The sequence below is a fragment of the Lipotes vexillifer genome, unplaced genomic scaffold, assembly GCF_000442215.2.
Source record: "Lipotes vexillifer unplaced genomic scaffold, Lipotes_vexillifer_v1.1 scaffold335, whole genome shotgun sequence".
Taxonomy (NCBI): Eukaryota; Metazoa; Chordata; class Mammalia; order Artiodactyla; family Lipotidae; genus Lipotes; species Lipotes vexillifer.
Window position 1 is genome coordinate 69,066 of NW_006781329.1, and position 15,912 is coordinate 84,977.

General features: G+C 43.2%; 1 protein-coding gene across 2 annotated transcripts in view; it reads right to left on the reverse strand.

Annotated features, from left to right (window-relative positions):
• KIF5C (kinesin family member 5C) overlaps positions 1-15,912 on the reverse strand; it is a 167,377-nt gene that overhangs the window by 43,821 nt on the left and 107,644 nt on the right. For both annotated transcript variants that reach the window (XM_007454547.1, XM_007454548.1), the window contains exons 12-14: positions 9,068-9,237; positions 3,523-3,591; positions 1,360-1,566 (exon numbers count right to left, since the gene is read on the reverse strand). In XM_007454547.1, the coding sequence (XP_007454609.1) occupies positions 1,360-1,566; positions 3,523-3,591; positions 9,068-9,237 (446 nt within the window). The remainder of the gene's footprint in view (positions 1-1,359; positions 1,567-3,522; positions 3,592-9,067; positions 9,238-15,912) is intronic.

Below are 15,912 nucleotides of genomic sequence, written 5' to 3' on the forward strand. Positions count from 1 at the left end.
TCGTGTAATTCTTCCATATGCAGCGATTTTACTAGAGCATTTTTACTAGAGGACTTTTAATGACACGACTAAAAACTCTAAACCAGTCTAGCAGTACTTCGGGTTGACAGAAAATAAAACCTGTATCATGGAAAACATTTCATTGTTTTGGGAAGCAACTAATAGCAAGGACTAGTTAAAGAATCTTGCAGAAAACCATAAGCAGAGAAAATCTAAGTCTCCTTCTTTCCTACGTGACTTCTACTTTGTTTCTCTGGTCCTTGTTTTTGTTTTTATTTTGGCGCTGCCACTGCTTATTTCATTTTGTTTTTTAAAATCCACAGAAGCAGTAGTTCCCATCTTGGGAAACATTCAAAAGTCTTCCTTCGTGCAGCTGAACGTATGGAGTAAGGAGCATTTTCTATCAGCTCTACGGTCAGCAGATCAGAGCTTTCCTGCACCATCTGCTACTTCCCCTTGCCTGGGAGGACTGGCTGTTTGCCACAAAGCAGGCTGGGCACAATCCCATGACACCAGGCCATCAGGCCAAAGTGCCAAGGGCAGCCAGTTACAGCCACTCGGCTTCCCACCACCCATCTCCCAAGTAGAAAAGGACAAAATGGACACATCCCACCACCAGCCACCTCACCAAATGTTCACTGGCCCTCTGCCACTAGCTCACTGAGCAGAACCTGCAGCATCTTTCGCTGGGAGAATCTGAAAATTAGGAAATGTGAAGACTGAAACACTGGCTGAAAACAGGACCACAGACAAACCAGGACAGCTTGGTCCTAGGCGAGGATAAAGAAGCTCTGGGGAAGGAATGGACTGCATTCAGGAGGGTGTAAACAAGGAGAGTGAAATCCAGACCTTCCACCGGTCACCCACTCTCCCCTGTTAATATAATATTTTGAGACTTATTTGCTAAGATTGTAGCATATGCACAGGTCCATGCTAAATGCTTTATGTAAACTGTCACTAATTCTCACGCCCTGAAAGGAACATGCTATTATCGCCATTTTTACAGATAAGGAAATGAATATTCAAGTTTAAATGTCTCGACTAAGGCCTAAATTTTTAGCTAGGATTTGTCTGGCTCCAAAGTCTGTGCTCTCTTGACTATCCTACAAGGCATCCCTGCTGGTGTTACAAATGCCCTAGATATAAAACAGTTCTGACATGCAGTTCCGGGGGGAATGGACAAATCACTTACACAAAGTATTTCAATAACTGGAGGATTTCAAACAATGCATCTTATGCCTAACACTGAAAAACCACTCAGCCAACTGCCTTGCTATACAGTGTCTGTCAGCAAACATTAATATAAGTACACGATTGGCTGCTGAGGAAGTCCTGCCCCCTACACACAAATGCTCCAACCGTTTTCTGGGCCAGCTCATCTGTCAGCTGCTCATTGGCCCTGGTCTTGTCCTCCACTTCCTGTGACTTCTGGTCGTAATTGACAGCCAGCTCCTCCAGGGCCTGGAGAACTTCTTTCACCTCATCTTTGGCTGCCTCATTTTCAATCTGGAGACGTGTCAGCTCCTCCTGAATCTTCTCATAGTCTCTTCTTGTAGAAGCTAAAAGCTGGGGAAATTAGATGGCATGGAACTGGTGAATCGAATGTTCAAGAGTTTATGCTCTGTGCTCTATCCAAAATAATGTAATTTTTTAAAAAAACAGATAAAAGAAAATAAGTTGAAAAGCTCAGGATAACTAGAAATGCTACTATATATCCAGATGCTAAATGAAAAAATAGCGTATTGTTTTGAAAATCTGTTTCTGTTTCTTTCTTTCTTAATTTTTTTCTTTCTTTTTTAAAGCTACATAGGCTTAACTCCAAGAATTGATTACACATCAAAAATCACCACACACACACACACACACACACACACACACACACACACACACACACACACACACACACACACAAAACAAAAAAACAGGGCTTCCCTGATGGCACAGTGGTTGAGAGTCCGCCTGCCGATGCAGGGAACACAGGTTCATGCCCGGGTCCGGGAAGATCCCACATGCCGCGGAGCGGCTGGGCCCGTGAGCCATGGCCGCTGAGCCTGCGCGTCCGGAGCCTGTGCTCCGCAACGGGAGAGGCCACAGCAGTGAGAGGCCCGCGTACCGCAAAAAAATAAATAAATAAATCACCAGACTTTGTAGCTGGCTGGCTATTCCACAAGCTGAACAGAGGACGAGAAGGAATAATTTCCAAGGACTATAATAATACTTACTATTATCATTATTTCACATTGTAAACAGGTCGATTTTAGAGTCAACCAAAACAGTATAAAAGGGCAGTCACTAATTTTTCTTAATATTCATCATGGATTATAGAAGAATATACCCTAAACATTAAAACTAGTTAAAAGTGAATGACTGAGCTTACGGATACTTTCATTATTTTTGTGCTTACTGTATTTTCTGATTTTCCTGTAATGAACAGATATTGCCTTGATAGTAGAGAAAAAAAATATTAAGAGTTTTAACTGTAACAAAAAGGAAAGGTTATCACAGGCAATTGTACCAAGTTGGAGATGAAAAGGAACAGAATGGGAGGAAGACGGCAGGAAACACAAAGCAAATGAAGACTCAACTCTAGTTAAAAGGGGAATCAGTTAAATATGGTTCCTGCCAAGGGAAGTGTTTGGGCAGAGGGCATAATCATTGTCCTGGAGAGATGAAGGATAACAAAGAGGAAGAGAAAAAGATCGTTAGAGAGAGAGTTATGTCTACGAGAGGGCTGGGACTGGGGCCATGAACTTAAGCCACTTGCTATAATTGCATCATATGATCCAACTCACAGCATTCTAGCAACAAAGCAGAAAGCACCCTAAAGCACAAAAGAGAAAACATACTTAGATGTCCTCAGTAAGAGAATTACGAATCATCTGTGTTTGATAGATTGGCTATCTGTTCTCTGCTTAGGTTCCTATTTGTAAAGTGCTTGGCAAAACACAATACAATAGAGACATTTACTGGAGAATTGAATGCCATCCAGGAGGAGACTGAAAAAAATTTCCCTCCTCGTTACCGTATCACATATATTCTAACGCAGCACCTGGACCCCTATCTTCTTTGCTTTCCTCTCCTCTACCTTCTACTTTTGTTTTTGGGCTATTTTCTTCCCTACAAGACAGCACAAGGACATGGTGTATATCAAAGTCCTGAGCTGTCTGATTTGCAAAGCCGAAGAAAGGCAGAAGTGGCACAAACCAGGAGTGCTGGGCCCTGAGTATGAGGAAGCAGGATCATCCTTGCCCGACCTCCAAGCTCCTGTATTTCTGCCCTTCATAGACTGTGTAGCAGCCAGCCACGCACTCTCAAAACCCTAGAGTTCTAGGAAGTCACATTTATTTTCTAAATTCCCCTAAAATCAGCTTTCAGCAGGCACTGAAAGGAAATCTTCCAAGACATTTTCACATGATGCAGTGATTTTTAAAAAACTCTTTGCCAGTTAAATTTCTGGAACAAACATCAACAACAGAGTCATAAAAGAGCTGTGTAAAAAAAATTTTTTATTGCATTCTTTACCTCATCCTGATCCAACATCTGTTGCTTTAGCTTTTCAGCCAGCTGGCTCTGCTGGTTAATTTCATCATCCTGAAACGAAATACCATATTTAATTTTGTGTGGTTAGTTATGTCATTTTTGCTATCCTGGTTTCTCGACGGATGACCGTTGGATACCAGGATGCCAGCTATAAGCTGGCTGATAAGATGAAGGAAATGGTGTGGTGCTTCCCCGCAGAAGAGAGATTGGTTAAAATACCGATTTGCCCACCTTGCTCAGCCAATGAAACATCTGGATATTCTGGGAAATACAACATCCTACACATTCAACTCAATTCCTGCTCATCCAGAAATCGGCGATGAAGGGCTTGGGAACCGAAAGGAACTTTGGAGCTATCCCTCCAGCTTAAAGATGTTAACAGTGAACTCCTAGCTCAAAAAATAAGGGAGTGAATTTCTAATCACCTGCACTGTAATACATACATGTCTCAAATCTTGTTAAACACATCTGTGACCGGGAACACTGCCATTTGATAGGTAGAAGAGACCAGTATTTCCACTTCAAACCTTTTGGAGAAACTGGAAAACATTTACTAGAGAATTAATCTTTGGCATTACAGAGCTCCCTTTGATTAGGAGCTAATTTTCTTACCAGTCTGAAAAAACCTCAAGGAAGCTGGCGTGCAGAACCGTGATTGCTTCCTTTCTGGCCTGTCACTGAAGTGGGAAAGGATCTCCCCACAGGCAAGTTCACTCTTCTCACTCTCAACGTCTGCCACTAGGTGTTGCTGCCACAAAAGCCAGAACCGCGGCCTCTCGCGGCCCCGTGCAGGCACCTCTGCCTCTCCCCTCCTTAGATGCGGTCCACCCGGTGTGGAAAGCAGCAGGCACCCAGCAGGCCTAACCGCACGAGACTCGGTCTTGGTTACGAGGATTTTCATGAGTTCAAACGAAATTGTGAAGCACAGCCTGTGAAGAAAGACAGCTTGGCTTCACATGTGCCTCCCCTTAGGAACAGGAGGAAATTCTCTGTGGTGATGCTTCTGGGGTCTAAACCCCAAGCAGAGTCGGATCCAGTTCAGTGTTACTGTGTCCGTCCTTGTGCCAGGAGCTGCCCAGGTGTTTCCATGTGCAGCCCATAAGAAACCTGCACTGTGCTTTCTGCCTTTTCCAGGGCGTGGGAGGGAAGAGGGTAAACTCAAGGGCCAAGGTGGCTGAACCTCAGTTTCCCGTGGGATATTTTCCTGCCTGTTTGGTCGTGTCTGTGCATCCATTTAAATCAGATTAAATGTAAAAATCTATGAAATCACAACTTGATGCTTTCCATGGAGCAAGAAAATTCTAATGCCAATATTATGAGATCTGCATCTCCTTTTCCTTTGTGTAGAACATCTTTGGGGCATATTTCTCTGCTCAGGGAGATCCTGTTTCCACTGAACTTTTTGCACCAACTCACCTATTTTATGCATAAGAAAATTCAAATACCAGAATATTTTCCGAAAAGTGCTCAGAAACCTATTATCCACGGACTAGATCTTAACAGCTGGCATCAAGCCTGTGTAAACATGTTCTGAGAGATGCACTTGAATGTAGAGATACAGACTGCACAGCACAACTTACTCTGAAATTTTGAAAATTGTTTTACAATTTAAAATTCTTTAATGCTTCTAAAAAATACTTCAAGTCAGATTTCCGGCAGGAGAATTAGGGAAGTTATATCAGAGTGAAACCTGCCCCCAAAAATGGTATTTCCACAGTGAGAAGACTATATGTTGGGCATATTTTCTCTTCTACTTTATAAACTTAGAATGTCATTTACCAGGAACAATTTTGCGCTTATGTCCCTCTGCACATAAATATTAAACATCTTAACATAAAAGACTTAAGAAGTTTAACATGGGGGAGCTACCATCTCTTCCCCTGGGACATATGAGCAACAGCTACAAGTGATATAAATCACAAGAGAAGCAAAACAGTAGTGCAAGTGCTTTGTTCTTATACTGTGTTCATTCCAAAGCCTGAGACGCAGGCTTGCTCCTGACAGGTGAAGGGCTGCGATGCAGTGATTTTTGAGGTACCGTGAGAAACTAAGGGCCCTTAGCCCATCTGGGAGGGATGAAGAACAAGGATTACATTATAAGGACACGAATCACATATCAGAGACATTTCCAAAACTACACTTACCCTTTCTTAAGGAAACTTCTCTAAGGAATTAGCATAGTCTACTGTGATTCTTTTTAATTTTCAAAACTTTCAGCGTAGGATGTGCTGTGCAGTCTGTATCTATACATTCAAGTGCACCTCTTAGAACATGTTTACACAGCCTCACTCTGATGCCAACTGTTAAGATCTGTCTATGGATAATGGTTTTCCAGGCACCTTTCAAAAAATATTCTGGTATTTGGAATAAAATAAGTGAGCCGTCAACAGGTCACTGGTCACCTTTAATTATGAAGATGCTTTTGTTGCAATGGTAATCAGTGAAATGAGGTTCAACTACTTACAATTAATTCCTCTCTTACAACTCCAACAGTACAGAAGCTCTGGAGAGGTGATGGGGAATAAGAGAGACAGTACCAGTGCTGAGCTGTCTATCTTACAACTCTGCTTTCAGCCCACCTCTGCACCACCACCCCTCTGATACCATATATAATGTGGCTTCTCCCTTAAGCAAACAAAGGGAGAAGACAGAAAAGAAAGAAAGAAACCAATATTTATTGAGCATCTGCTATGTCTTAGAAACTTTTACTCCCCAATGAAACCTTTTAAAGTAACAGATGCGAACTCCATGTTGCAGATGAGAAAAACATCTTCAGCAGGTGGGTCACCGGCCCAGGTCTCAGCATTGTTAACTCACAGGTCTGACTCTAAAGTACATGCTTTTTGGAAACAACCTCAATGTCCATCAACAGATGAATGGATAAAGAAGATGTGGTACGTATATATGCAGTGGAATACTACTCAGCCATAAAAAGAATGAAATAATGCCATTTGCATGTGGATGCACCTAGAGATTATCATACTAAGTGAAGTAAGTCAGAAAGAGAAAGACAAATACCATATGATATCACTTGTATGTGGAATCTAAAATATGGCACAGATAAACCTATCTACAAAACAGAAATAGACTCACAGACATAGAGAACAGACTAGTGGTTGCCAAGGCGGGGGTGGGGGAAGGACTGGAAGTTTGGGATTAGCAGATGTAAACTATTATATATAGGATGGATAAACAACAAGGTCCTACTGTATAGCACAGGGAACTATATTCAATATCCTGTGATAAACCATAATGGAAAAGGATATAAAAAAAGAATGTCTATACGTGTATGAGTCACTTTGCTGAAAGCAGAGATCGGCACTACACTGTAAATCAGCTATACTTCCATTAAAAAAAAATTAAGTATTAAAAAATAATAATAACATGCATGCTTTTCCATCACACAGAGCTGCCCTGGAAAAGCACCTGTCCTTAGACCCCTGGAGGGGCAGCACGGAGGGACAGAGGGGGCAGCAGGGAGGAGACCGCATAGGCTTTCTCCCACCACATTCTAGACAAATTCATTAGAGCTGAAAAGTTCCTCATTTCAAGGGCTAAGGCCAAAATGGGATGAGCACCGGACTGGGAGTCAGAAGATGTGTAATCTCACTGCAGCTCTGCCACCTACAGGTGATGTAAGTCACCTAACCACCCTGGGCTAGCCTCTCATCTAGACTTAGATACTTTCAGCGCTGCCACTAATAATCTGTGAAGGTGCCCTGTCCCGACTCATGCGTTCTCAAAAGTATCACACCACCTACCTCATCAGAAGCATGAAATAGCTCCTAGAACCTTTAAGAGGAGGACAAATAAGAATGACAACTGACAAGTCATAATCAGGCCATCCATGGGTAGAGATATGAAGGTCAAACCACTAGCTTTGGTGCCCCCCTCCCCAGGCTGAGGCTCTGGGGCTCAGTCCTCTCCCAGATCTCTCAGCATCACCCTGTGATGGACCACACATGGTAATCTCAAAATGTGTGCTTAACAGGGTTTTCAAAACACACGCTAAAGGAAAATGATATAACAGAAAATGTCCTAGGTTGGTCATTAGGAGGCAGAGGCTCTAGGGTCAGCTCTGCCAGCTACCAACTGAGAACTGCCAAGGCCTGGCATTTCCTACACTTTAGGAGCGGGAGTCAAGACTCTAAAGTCTCCCTCAGAGCAAAGAGAAATCCTCATGCTGCCAAGGTAAAAGATCCCAATTCCAATCACTGCGGGCTTCTATTCATAGAGAATAGAGAGCGGAATCAGGATATCACCCCCACATCCAGGACTCTTTGGGGATACTAAAAATGAACCATCAATTCTAAATGCTATTAAACAATAGCAGTTCTTTGGAGAAATCGAGAAATCCACAGACAGTATTCACTAACTTACTGATCTCCCTTTTCTCTCATTTTGTTTGAGGTTTTACATAAAACACCTGTGTAAAAATGGAAGGGTAACTATGTCTAGTGCCTGAAGAGTAATTAACCCAGCTCTCACGGTGTGAATATCTTATTAAATGTTACCCAAACGGTAGGGTGACCCCAGTTTAACACTGCAGTTACAATGCAAACCCCCAGAGTCATAAGCACAAAGAGAACCAGCTTCCTTATGGCAACCAGTCACATTTCCCTTGTGAAGGTGATACCAGACTCTGAGTTTTACTCAGAAGAGACAGGCCTGTAAGATTAATGACAACGTTAACATAACAAAGCTGTTTCATCCAAGCCAGAGGTGTCCCCAAGCACTCTGAGCTGAACCACAGCAGAAAAGATTAAATCAGACTAAAAATATCAGCAACCTTGATGAAATGAACTGAAAGGATTTAGATATTCCAAGGGCAATACGCCAAGATCACGTGAAACATCAATTTAATTTCCTTTGCCTCTGGGATTCCTAACCCGACCTTCTTTGGGAATGAATGATACAGTGTACTCCAAGATCTCTTTTCCTTCATTCCAGTTTGTGCACTGACATGGTTCTTTGAGTCCCAAAAGTTTGCCATGAAATTAGACATCCCAGCATGTCCAAACTACCTCGTTCAAGAGGATGCCCCTGAAAACAGCCTTACAGATGCCGCTACTACTGGCTCCTCATTGCAGGGTCTTAGAGCTACATAAGTAAAGTACACACCTGAGTTTTGGGAGCTACCACCTTTGCCCCTATAGCTGGGACACTGCTGGAATTTGCAAGAGGTGATGGACAGGCCCAGAGAAGAAAACAAGGGACAATTAAAGAAAGATCACGCAGCCTCCACTCTCGTGCAGTGATAAGGCCCCATCCAATTTCTAGACGTGAAGACTCTGTCTACCCAGGTCAACACTCCACTCTTCCAATCAAGTTTCCATTCCACATGAATCCAGTTCCCTGAGTCTGCCCAATGAAGAGCTAGGGTAAATACTAGGAAGACAGGCACAAACATCAGTCTGCAGCCCTACATCAGTTCTGTGGGGCTTGAGCTGCTTCCAGCCAGTAAATCTAGGACCTGCTACTTTTAGTTTTTGTACCAGTGTGAGGTCTATTATCTCTGACTACAGACCTTATCATCCAGTTGTCGGTAGAGGCTGGAGATCTCCTCATCATACTTCTCCTCTGCAGAGATGCCAGCAACCACAGGAACAATGTTGTCTATGACGGGGGTGTTATCACAGGGCTCCAGGGACTTCTGGTCCTTAGCACTGATCTGTTCATCCTCAGGCACAGCTTCTCCTGCAAAGCACAGCCGAGAGGAGTTAGGGATTGAAGGAATTCAGCATGCAGCCCTCCAGGAAGAGGTCCAGAAATAGTCAGTCCCGTGAAAAAGACACAGAGGACAGAATAAGGAGCTGTTGCATAGAGTTTATAGCTTGTGTTCTTTCTATTTGACAAGAAAGGTCGCAGTGAATTGACCAAAATCGGTCTAAGGAAGGAGACTATGTAACACTCCCTACCCCATGATGCATCACTGAAGTAAACTGGTTCCATCAACCACACAAGCTCTCCAACTTTGCAGCGATACCCAGAAATTTTACATACAATTTTCTTTGTTGAGGAATATGCTAGGGCTTTACTAGAATCATATTCTCTCTAGCGATTGATTCAAAGGGAGACAGACCTCTGAGGCATCCTAATTACAATTAATTAGGTTACTGTTTCATTAATAGAAACAGCCAAATCAAGGAACAAATTCGCCATTGTTAATAGAACACCGTAGGGCCCAAATCCTCAGACTCTGAGAATCTCTCCCTCTGAAACAGGAAGTCAGGGTAGCCCCGGACCCGGGAACTCTGACTGACATCGCACAAACACACATCCCACTACCACTCTCTCCCCCAGGAAGTCAGAATTAACTGTCTCAACTGGAGAGTTCAAACAGAATAATTTCTTGTGATATCAGGTAATCCCAGGAAAGAAAAAGCAGCCCATCTAGAATATCATGCAGACACTCTGCATATACCGCTTCTCGGTCTGCAGAGGAGCATTTATGGGGCCTTCGAAGGAAGTATTTATTACCAAATGTGACCACGGAAATTGAGGGAACAGGTGAAGTTCTCAAGCTGGTCAGCCGCTATCCCCAACAAGAAAACCACCTTGCAAAGACAGACTGCATAAAAAGGAGTCTATGAAAACCATGTGGCTCAACTGTGTCTTTTAAATATCTTCTTGGAAAGCAAACCAAAACCAAACATACTTTTCCATCACAATGTTTACCATCAGTTTCACACTCAGTTTGCTACAATCAGTGAGTGTCTGCAACGTTCCAAGCCTCACCCAGTTCTCAGCCCGTAAAATGCATTCTGTGGAAATTCCCCAGGAAGACTGTCCTGAGCCAGAGGGAATTTCTCACAGAAAAAAAAAAAAAGACACCCAAAAACAAAGGAGAGAAGAACTGAACTAATCCATGGCTTCATGAACAGTATATATCAAGTCTCAAGAAACCCACCTGAACACTGATTGTGTACATTTATCTCAATATAAACAAAGCACTGTGATGGGTTAGCTTTGCTGCTTAAGACTCCATTATCTCACCTGATAATCACAAAACGGTACCATAGGCCTCCACACCAAATAAAATTAACACTCAATGATCTCACCTTGGTATCACAGTTCCATTTGAAGCAGCAACTTGAAGCAAAGCCTGGAATAAATGATTACTTTGCTGGATACAAAACTGAGCCAACCTTCATTTCTTCTGAAGCTCAACTACACTGTACTGTACCTAAGCCTTTTTCTAAAATTACTGACCTGAAACAAAACCAGAATATCTGAGTAGCCTTTGAATTGAATCTGAACCAAATCATTATTTCATTCAGTTCCAATTCCTGGTTTGAAGCATCCATCAACAACCTTAGTGTGCAGACCGGATTTCACCCGATTAAAGGATCTATATTATCTAGAGCCTGCTATGTCCATGGGCTATAAAAGCAGTACCGTGTCCTAGTTCCTAAGGATTTGTGTGTGCTTCAAAACATTATATATATATAAAATTATAAAAATATATATGTAAATATCTTTTTTTAACCATAGAGTATGTACTAAAACTTGAAAGCCCTCCTTCTACTCTACCTTCCAACTCTGTTCCTTCTCTAGAGAATTTCACCACTAACACTGGTAAATGTCCTTCCCCCACTCGGATCATGACTACTGTATCTCTCTCTAATTTTTCAATCCTAGCTTCGGAAATTTGTGAACAGGGCAATCCAGTGCAGTATGAATTGATCTTCCAGCTAAAGCATAACGAAGATGAAATTCTTAACTGCACTAGACCAGAAACCAGCCAGAATATAGTCATATTGTCCACAGGCCAATTCAGCCCAAGTCCAGAGGTAAGATACAAAAACATCTGAAAAGGACATATTCCCTGCATTCTTTGGTTCCAAATGGCCACAGAGGCAGTGATATTGTGAGGTTGGGGTGAGCTAAGGAGTTGCCCAGCGCGTATTTCCGTTTGTCTGGGTGGGCAGGAGTCAGGGATGAATCCCACAACCTAGCAGTGGGTGACCTGCTCTAGCCAAAAGTCACAGGCTTGACTACCCCTAAAGCTGCCCTCGTCTTCCACTGAGAAGTTATAGCATTACAAAGTTCCAGAGTTGTCCCAGTTTAGAGAGGTTCAACAAGCTAGCCAACACTGCTCTGAGGCACCTGAAAGTGACCAACAGACACTGCATAAACATGGTCAGTGCCAAAGCGGGACACTAAGCCACCTATCAAGCCATTTCCTGCTCAACCTCTCGCTTTTTGTACAGGCGAGGAAATAACAATGCCTTTAACACAGCACTATTCTAAAGATTAATTAAACTAGTATATGTAAAAAAACACAAAAGTCCATCTCTTATCCCCTCCTCTTCCTGACGAATTGTCAACTTTTTAGGTTTTGCAGATAAAATATCATTTTTACTTATCCTGAGATTAGTGTTTCTGGGGTCTTCACAATACCTTTGGTAGTTAGAGCTCAATACAATACAGCCATACGAGTAGTACCTTTAGGGTTTATTTATTTTTAACATCTTTATTGGAGTATAATTGCTTTACAATGTTGTGTTAGTTTCTGCTGCGTAACAAAGTGAATCAGCTATACGTACACATATATCCCCATATCCCCTCTCTCTTGCATCTCCCTCCCACCCTCCCTATCCCACCCCTCTAGGTGGTCACAAAGCACCAAGCTGATCTCCCTGCGCTATGCCGCTGCTTTCCACTAGCTTGGGTTTATTTTTATTATTGTGAAAACAATATTTGAAACCTATAGCGGGTTTTCTGGTTTCCCTTGAACAATCCTCTGAATCGAAGCATCAGCATGTCCCCCACAAAACTACATCTAAACAGCGAGCCCATCCCAGTTTTTATTCTAAAGGTCAGGCAGTCAGGATTATTTTTTGCAGCAGCCGTTCAGGCCGAGAAGAACAAAGCAGCAACACGCAGGAACAAAAGCAGAGGGTGTCTGGGGGAGAGCACAGCTCCTGCCCAGAGAGGAACCGAGAACAGGTTTTTCCCAAACACCGCTGCCCTTCAAAGGACCGAGCAAATGACTTCCAGAAGCGTCCCTGGTAACTACACTGTCCAGCTCACAGACACGTCTGGGGATTGTAAATTCCCAGCACTATGCAGGACCTGACACTAGGCAATCTGTCTCCATGGCAATCTCACAGCATTAATGGAGAATATTCCCTGCAATGCAGTGGATAGGGTCTCCGGAGAAGCCCCCATGAGGTGATTACGGAATAACTGATTGTAACACAGAAGAGAGCTGCAAACAAACCCTGGAGAAATAACGCCCTATGATCTGGAGGTAGGAGAACAAGAAAAGGATCACAAATGAAGATTAGCATCTATTTTTATTTTTATTCTCCTTTGCATGAAAAGCAAATTTCTCTTAGTTTATCCCTTGAGGATTTATACCTGCTGTCTATAAGGAAAGAGCTTATAATATTGTAAAGCATCTGATATTTTAGAATGAAAACTCCGCCTCCCACCCCACCCCCCAAGAAACATTTCCCTTTTTTACATAAGCATTCTGGCATTTCCTAATTTCCTATTGTCAGATGTAATTACCTTTAAGGACTAAACCGATTTGTGTGTACACAGGAGCATTCAGTTGGAGCATACCTATAAGGTTGCAGAGCACTTTAATTATAAAATGAAAACCCCCCAGAGGGCATATATAACATTTCCACAAAAAGTAGAAATCCATCAATTGCAATAAACAAGAATGACAGCCTAATCAAAAATTCTTGTTAGTGCTATTAGTTAAAAAATGCTAAAACAGGCTTTTTGGGGTTTTGTTTTTTCAAAAAAAAAAAGGAAGAAAGAAAACCATTAGGCTGCCAGTAATTCATTAAAATTTCACACATGAAGTAGCAACAAGCTAGTTATCCTTTTCATAAGTTGAGTCCCTACAGCCTCTGGAGAACACAGTAAGGTAATTGGCTTCTCTCTGCAGCTCCAGGGCAAAGATTGGCTGGTCACTCACAGTTTCCGCCAGAAACCAGATCAGATCTGGCAAAGGAGGCACTCTCTTTTAATACCAATTAAACAGGCCCAGTGGCAGACCTAATGGCAGGTCATTTCTATATCAAAGAAACGAAAAGGAAACCTTGAAGTTGCCAGATGGGCAGCTGGATACAAGATGTCACTATATAAATGGGAGGTTTAAAAAAAATCATTCCTTTATGGGATTATTTTGCACTCAAAGAGCATCTTTTACCCTATTTCCTCAAGAAACTGTAAGAAGTTTAAGACATTCTCTAATCCTTTCTACAGTAATTTTCTAAGAAACTGGTCACCCAGGACTCAGCATCCTCTTTACATTCTTCTTAAACAGGCCACATGATTCTCCTAGCGATCAGTATTTCTGAGTGTTTCGTTGTGCTCTCAAAAGAAGGAAGAGGGCCTAACAAATTAGACCTCTCAAATGAAATGCTAACTTCTGAAGTTCTACAATAATCATGAGTCTGAGAGGGGGGCCAGCACCTTCTACATATTTTATGCCAAAAAACCAAACTGGGTCCAAACTACGGAGGCTGCACAGTTCCACAGAGCCCCCATCAGCCTCGAGGTTACAGATCTAGCTACTTGGAGAACCAAGCCTGCTGGCCGGGCAGGTTTTAAGTCTGGAGAACAAATCTGCTCTAGAGATTGCTGATTTTTCCACACCTTCTCAGACTGTGATGAAATAATTTCTTTGCAGGACTTCAGCAGATGGGGTAAATCTACATCCACTCTGTTGGAAGATATTATATTATGCAAGAGATGCTGCAGATATGCAGTTTCATCAGGTCATTTCCCTGCACTTCTGACACCTGGATATTCAGGGCCTCTTTTTCTGACTGAAGCCCTTGTAAAAAGTTATCATTTTTTTTAAGAACAAAATTCAAAGAAGTACCAGAGAAGAGGGCATGTGTAAAGACTGACCTGACAGAGACTGGGAACTATGGACTCAACCCCTCTCTAAGCATCATGCCCCTGGGCCTTCAGCCCTCCTTCCCCATCCTCTTGTCTACGGTCTTTTTGATGGATTGAGGAGGAGGGGGCAGCGGTGAACTGGAAGCTGAACTACCTAAATCTATCCCCACTTACAGGATGGTTCGAATCCTTTCTGTACATACGATCAACAAGCAACAGAGCTGGAAAAAAAGAAAGATCCTATTTCTGACAGCTGCCCACTCCCTCTATCTGTCCTTAAGCAAGTAGGCTGAACAAATTTCCATGAGGCTAAAGTTGCCAACAGAGCCTCCAGATTTGCAGAAAGACTGCCCGTTGATTTTAGCCCACAAGATGTCACTAGGAGATTGTGGTGGACATGTGTTGTTTTTCAGACACTCAACAGCCATTCTCACAACAGCACCTTCACTGCCTTGTGAGGAATTACCCCCTCCAGTGCACGTAGTCTTGGTCAGACAACACATCAGGGTGTCCTGTCCTTCCCCAGACAAAGCACACCACCCAGGGCAGTATCCTCCGTCTCTCCAGGGCCTCTGGGTCTCCAATGCACGAGACAAGGATGGAAACACATTTAGAGGGGATCCACTCCAGGTGTGGCCCCTTATAAGCCCAGTTCCTCAGCTGTTCTTTAGGTTCTGTGAGTCACTCATAGCCTTCTTTTTTTTTTTTTTAATTGAAGAATAGGTGATTTACAAAGTTGTGTTAGTTTCAGGCATACACCAAAGTGATTCAGTTATACATACACATCTATTCTTTTTCAGATTCTTTTCTGTTATAGGTTATTACAAGATACTAAATGTAGTTCCCTGCTTTCTCTTTTTGTTTAAGCTGGCAGGAACTTCACTGGCCCAGTGGGGAATGGAGCCAGGAGAGTGGAGGGTTCTCCCCATTCCTGCGATGATTAAAAGTGTCGACAGGGGGCTTCCCTGGTGGCACAGTGGTTGAGAGTCCGCCTGCCGATGCAGGGGACACGGGTTTGTGCCCCGGTCCGGGAAGATCCCACATGCCGCAGAGCGGCTGGGCCCGTGAGTCGTGGCCGCTGAGCCTGCGCCTCCGGAGCCTGTGCTCCGCAACGAGAGAGGCCACAAAAGTGACAGGCCCGTGTACCGCGAAAACAAAACAAAACAAAACAAGGTGTGACACCACCCCCCCTTAAGCTCCCACGCACATGCCCTGGGCCACACTGCCCTGAATGGCAGTGGCAGAAATGAATTAAGGCTTGGTGTGGTATGTGCATTACTACGAGTCCCAGGCCATGTTCTGAGAATCATTGTTCTACTACACCCAGTGGAGAAAACCGCCAGGCTTGCATCGGAAGTAGCCCATTAAGCTATAAGAATACAGGTGGGGATGGGGCGAGGACCAGCCTACAGGCACGTAATAGGATAGCATTTCACGGCTTTTGAATGACTTCGGGCAGGGAATGCTCTCTCCTGTGGCCAACTCTATCAGACGTACCGCTCT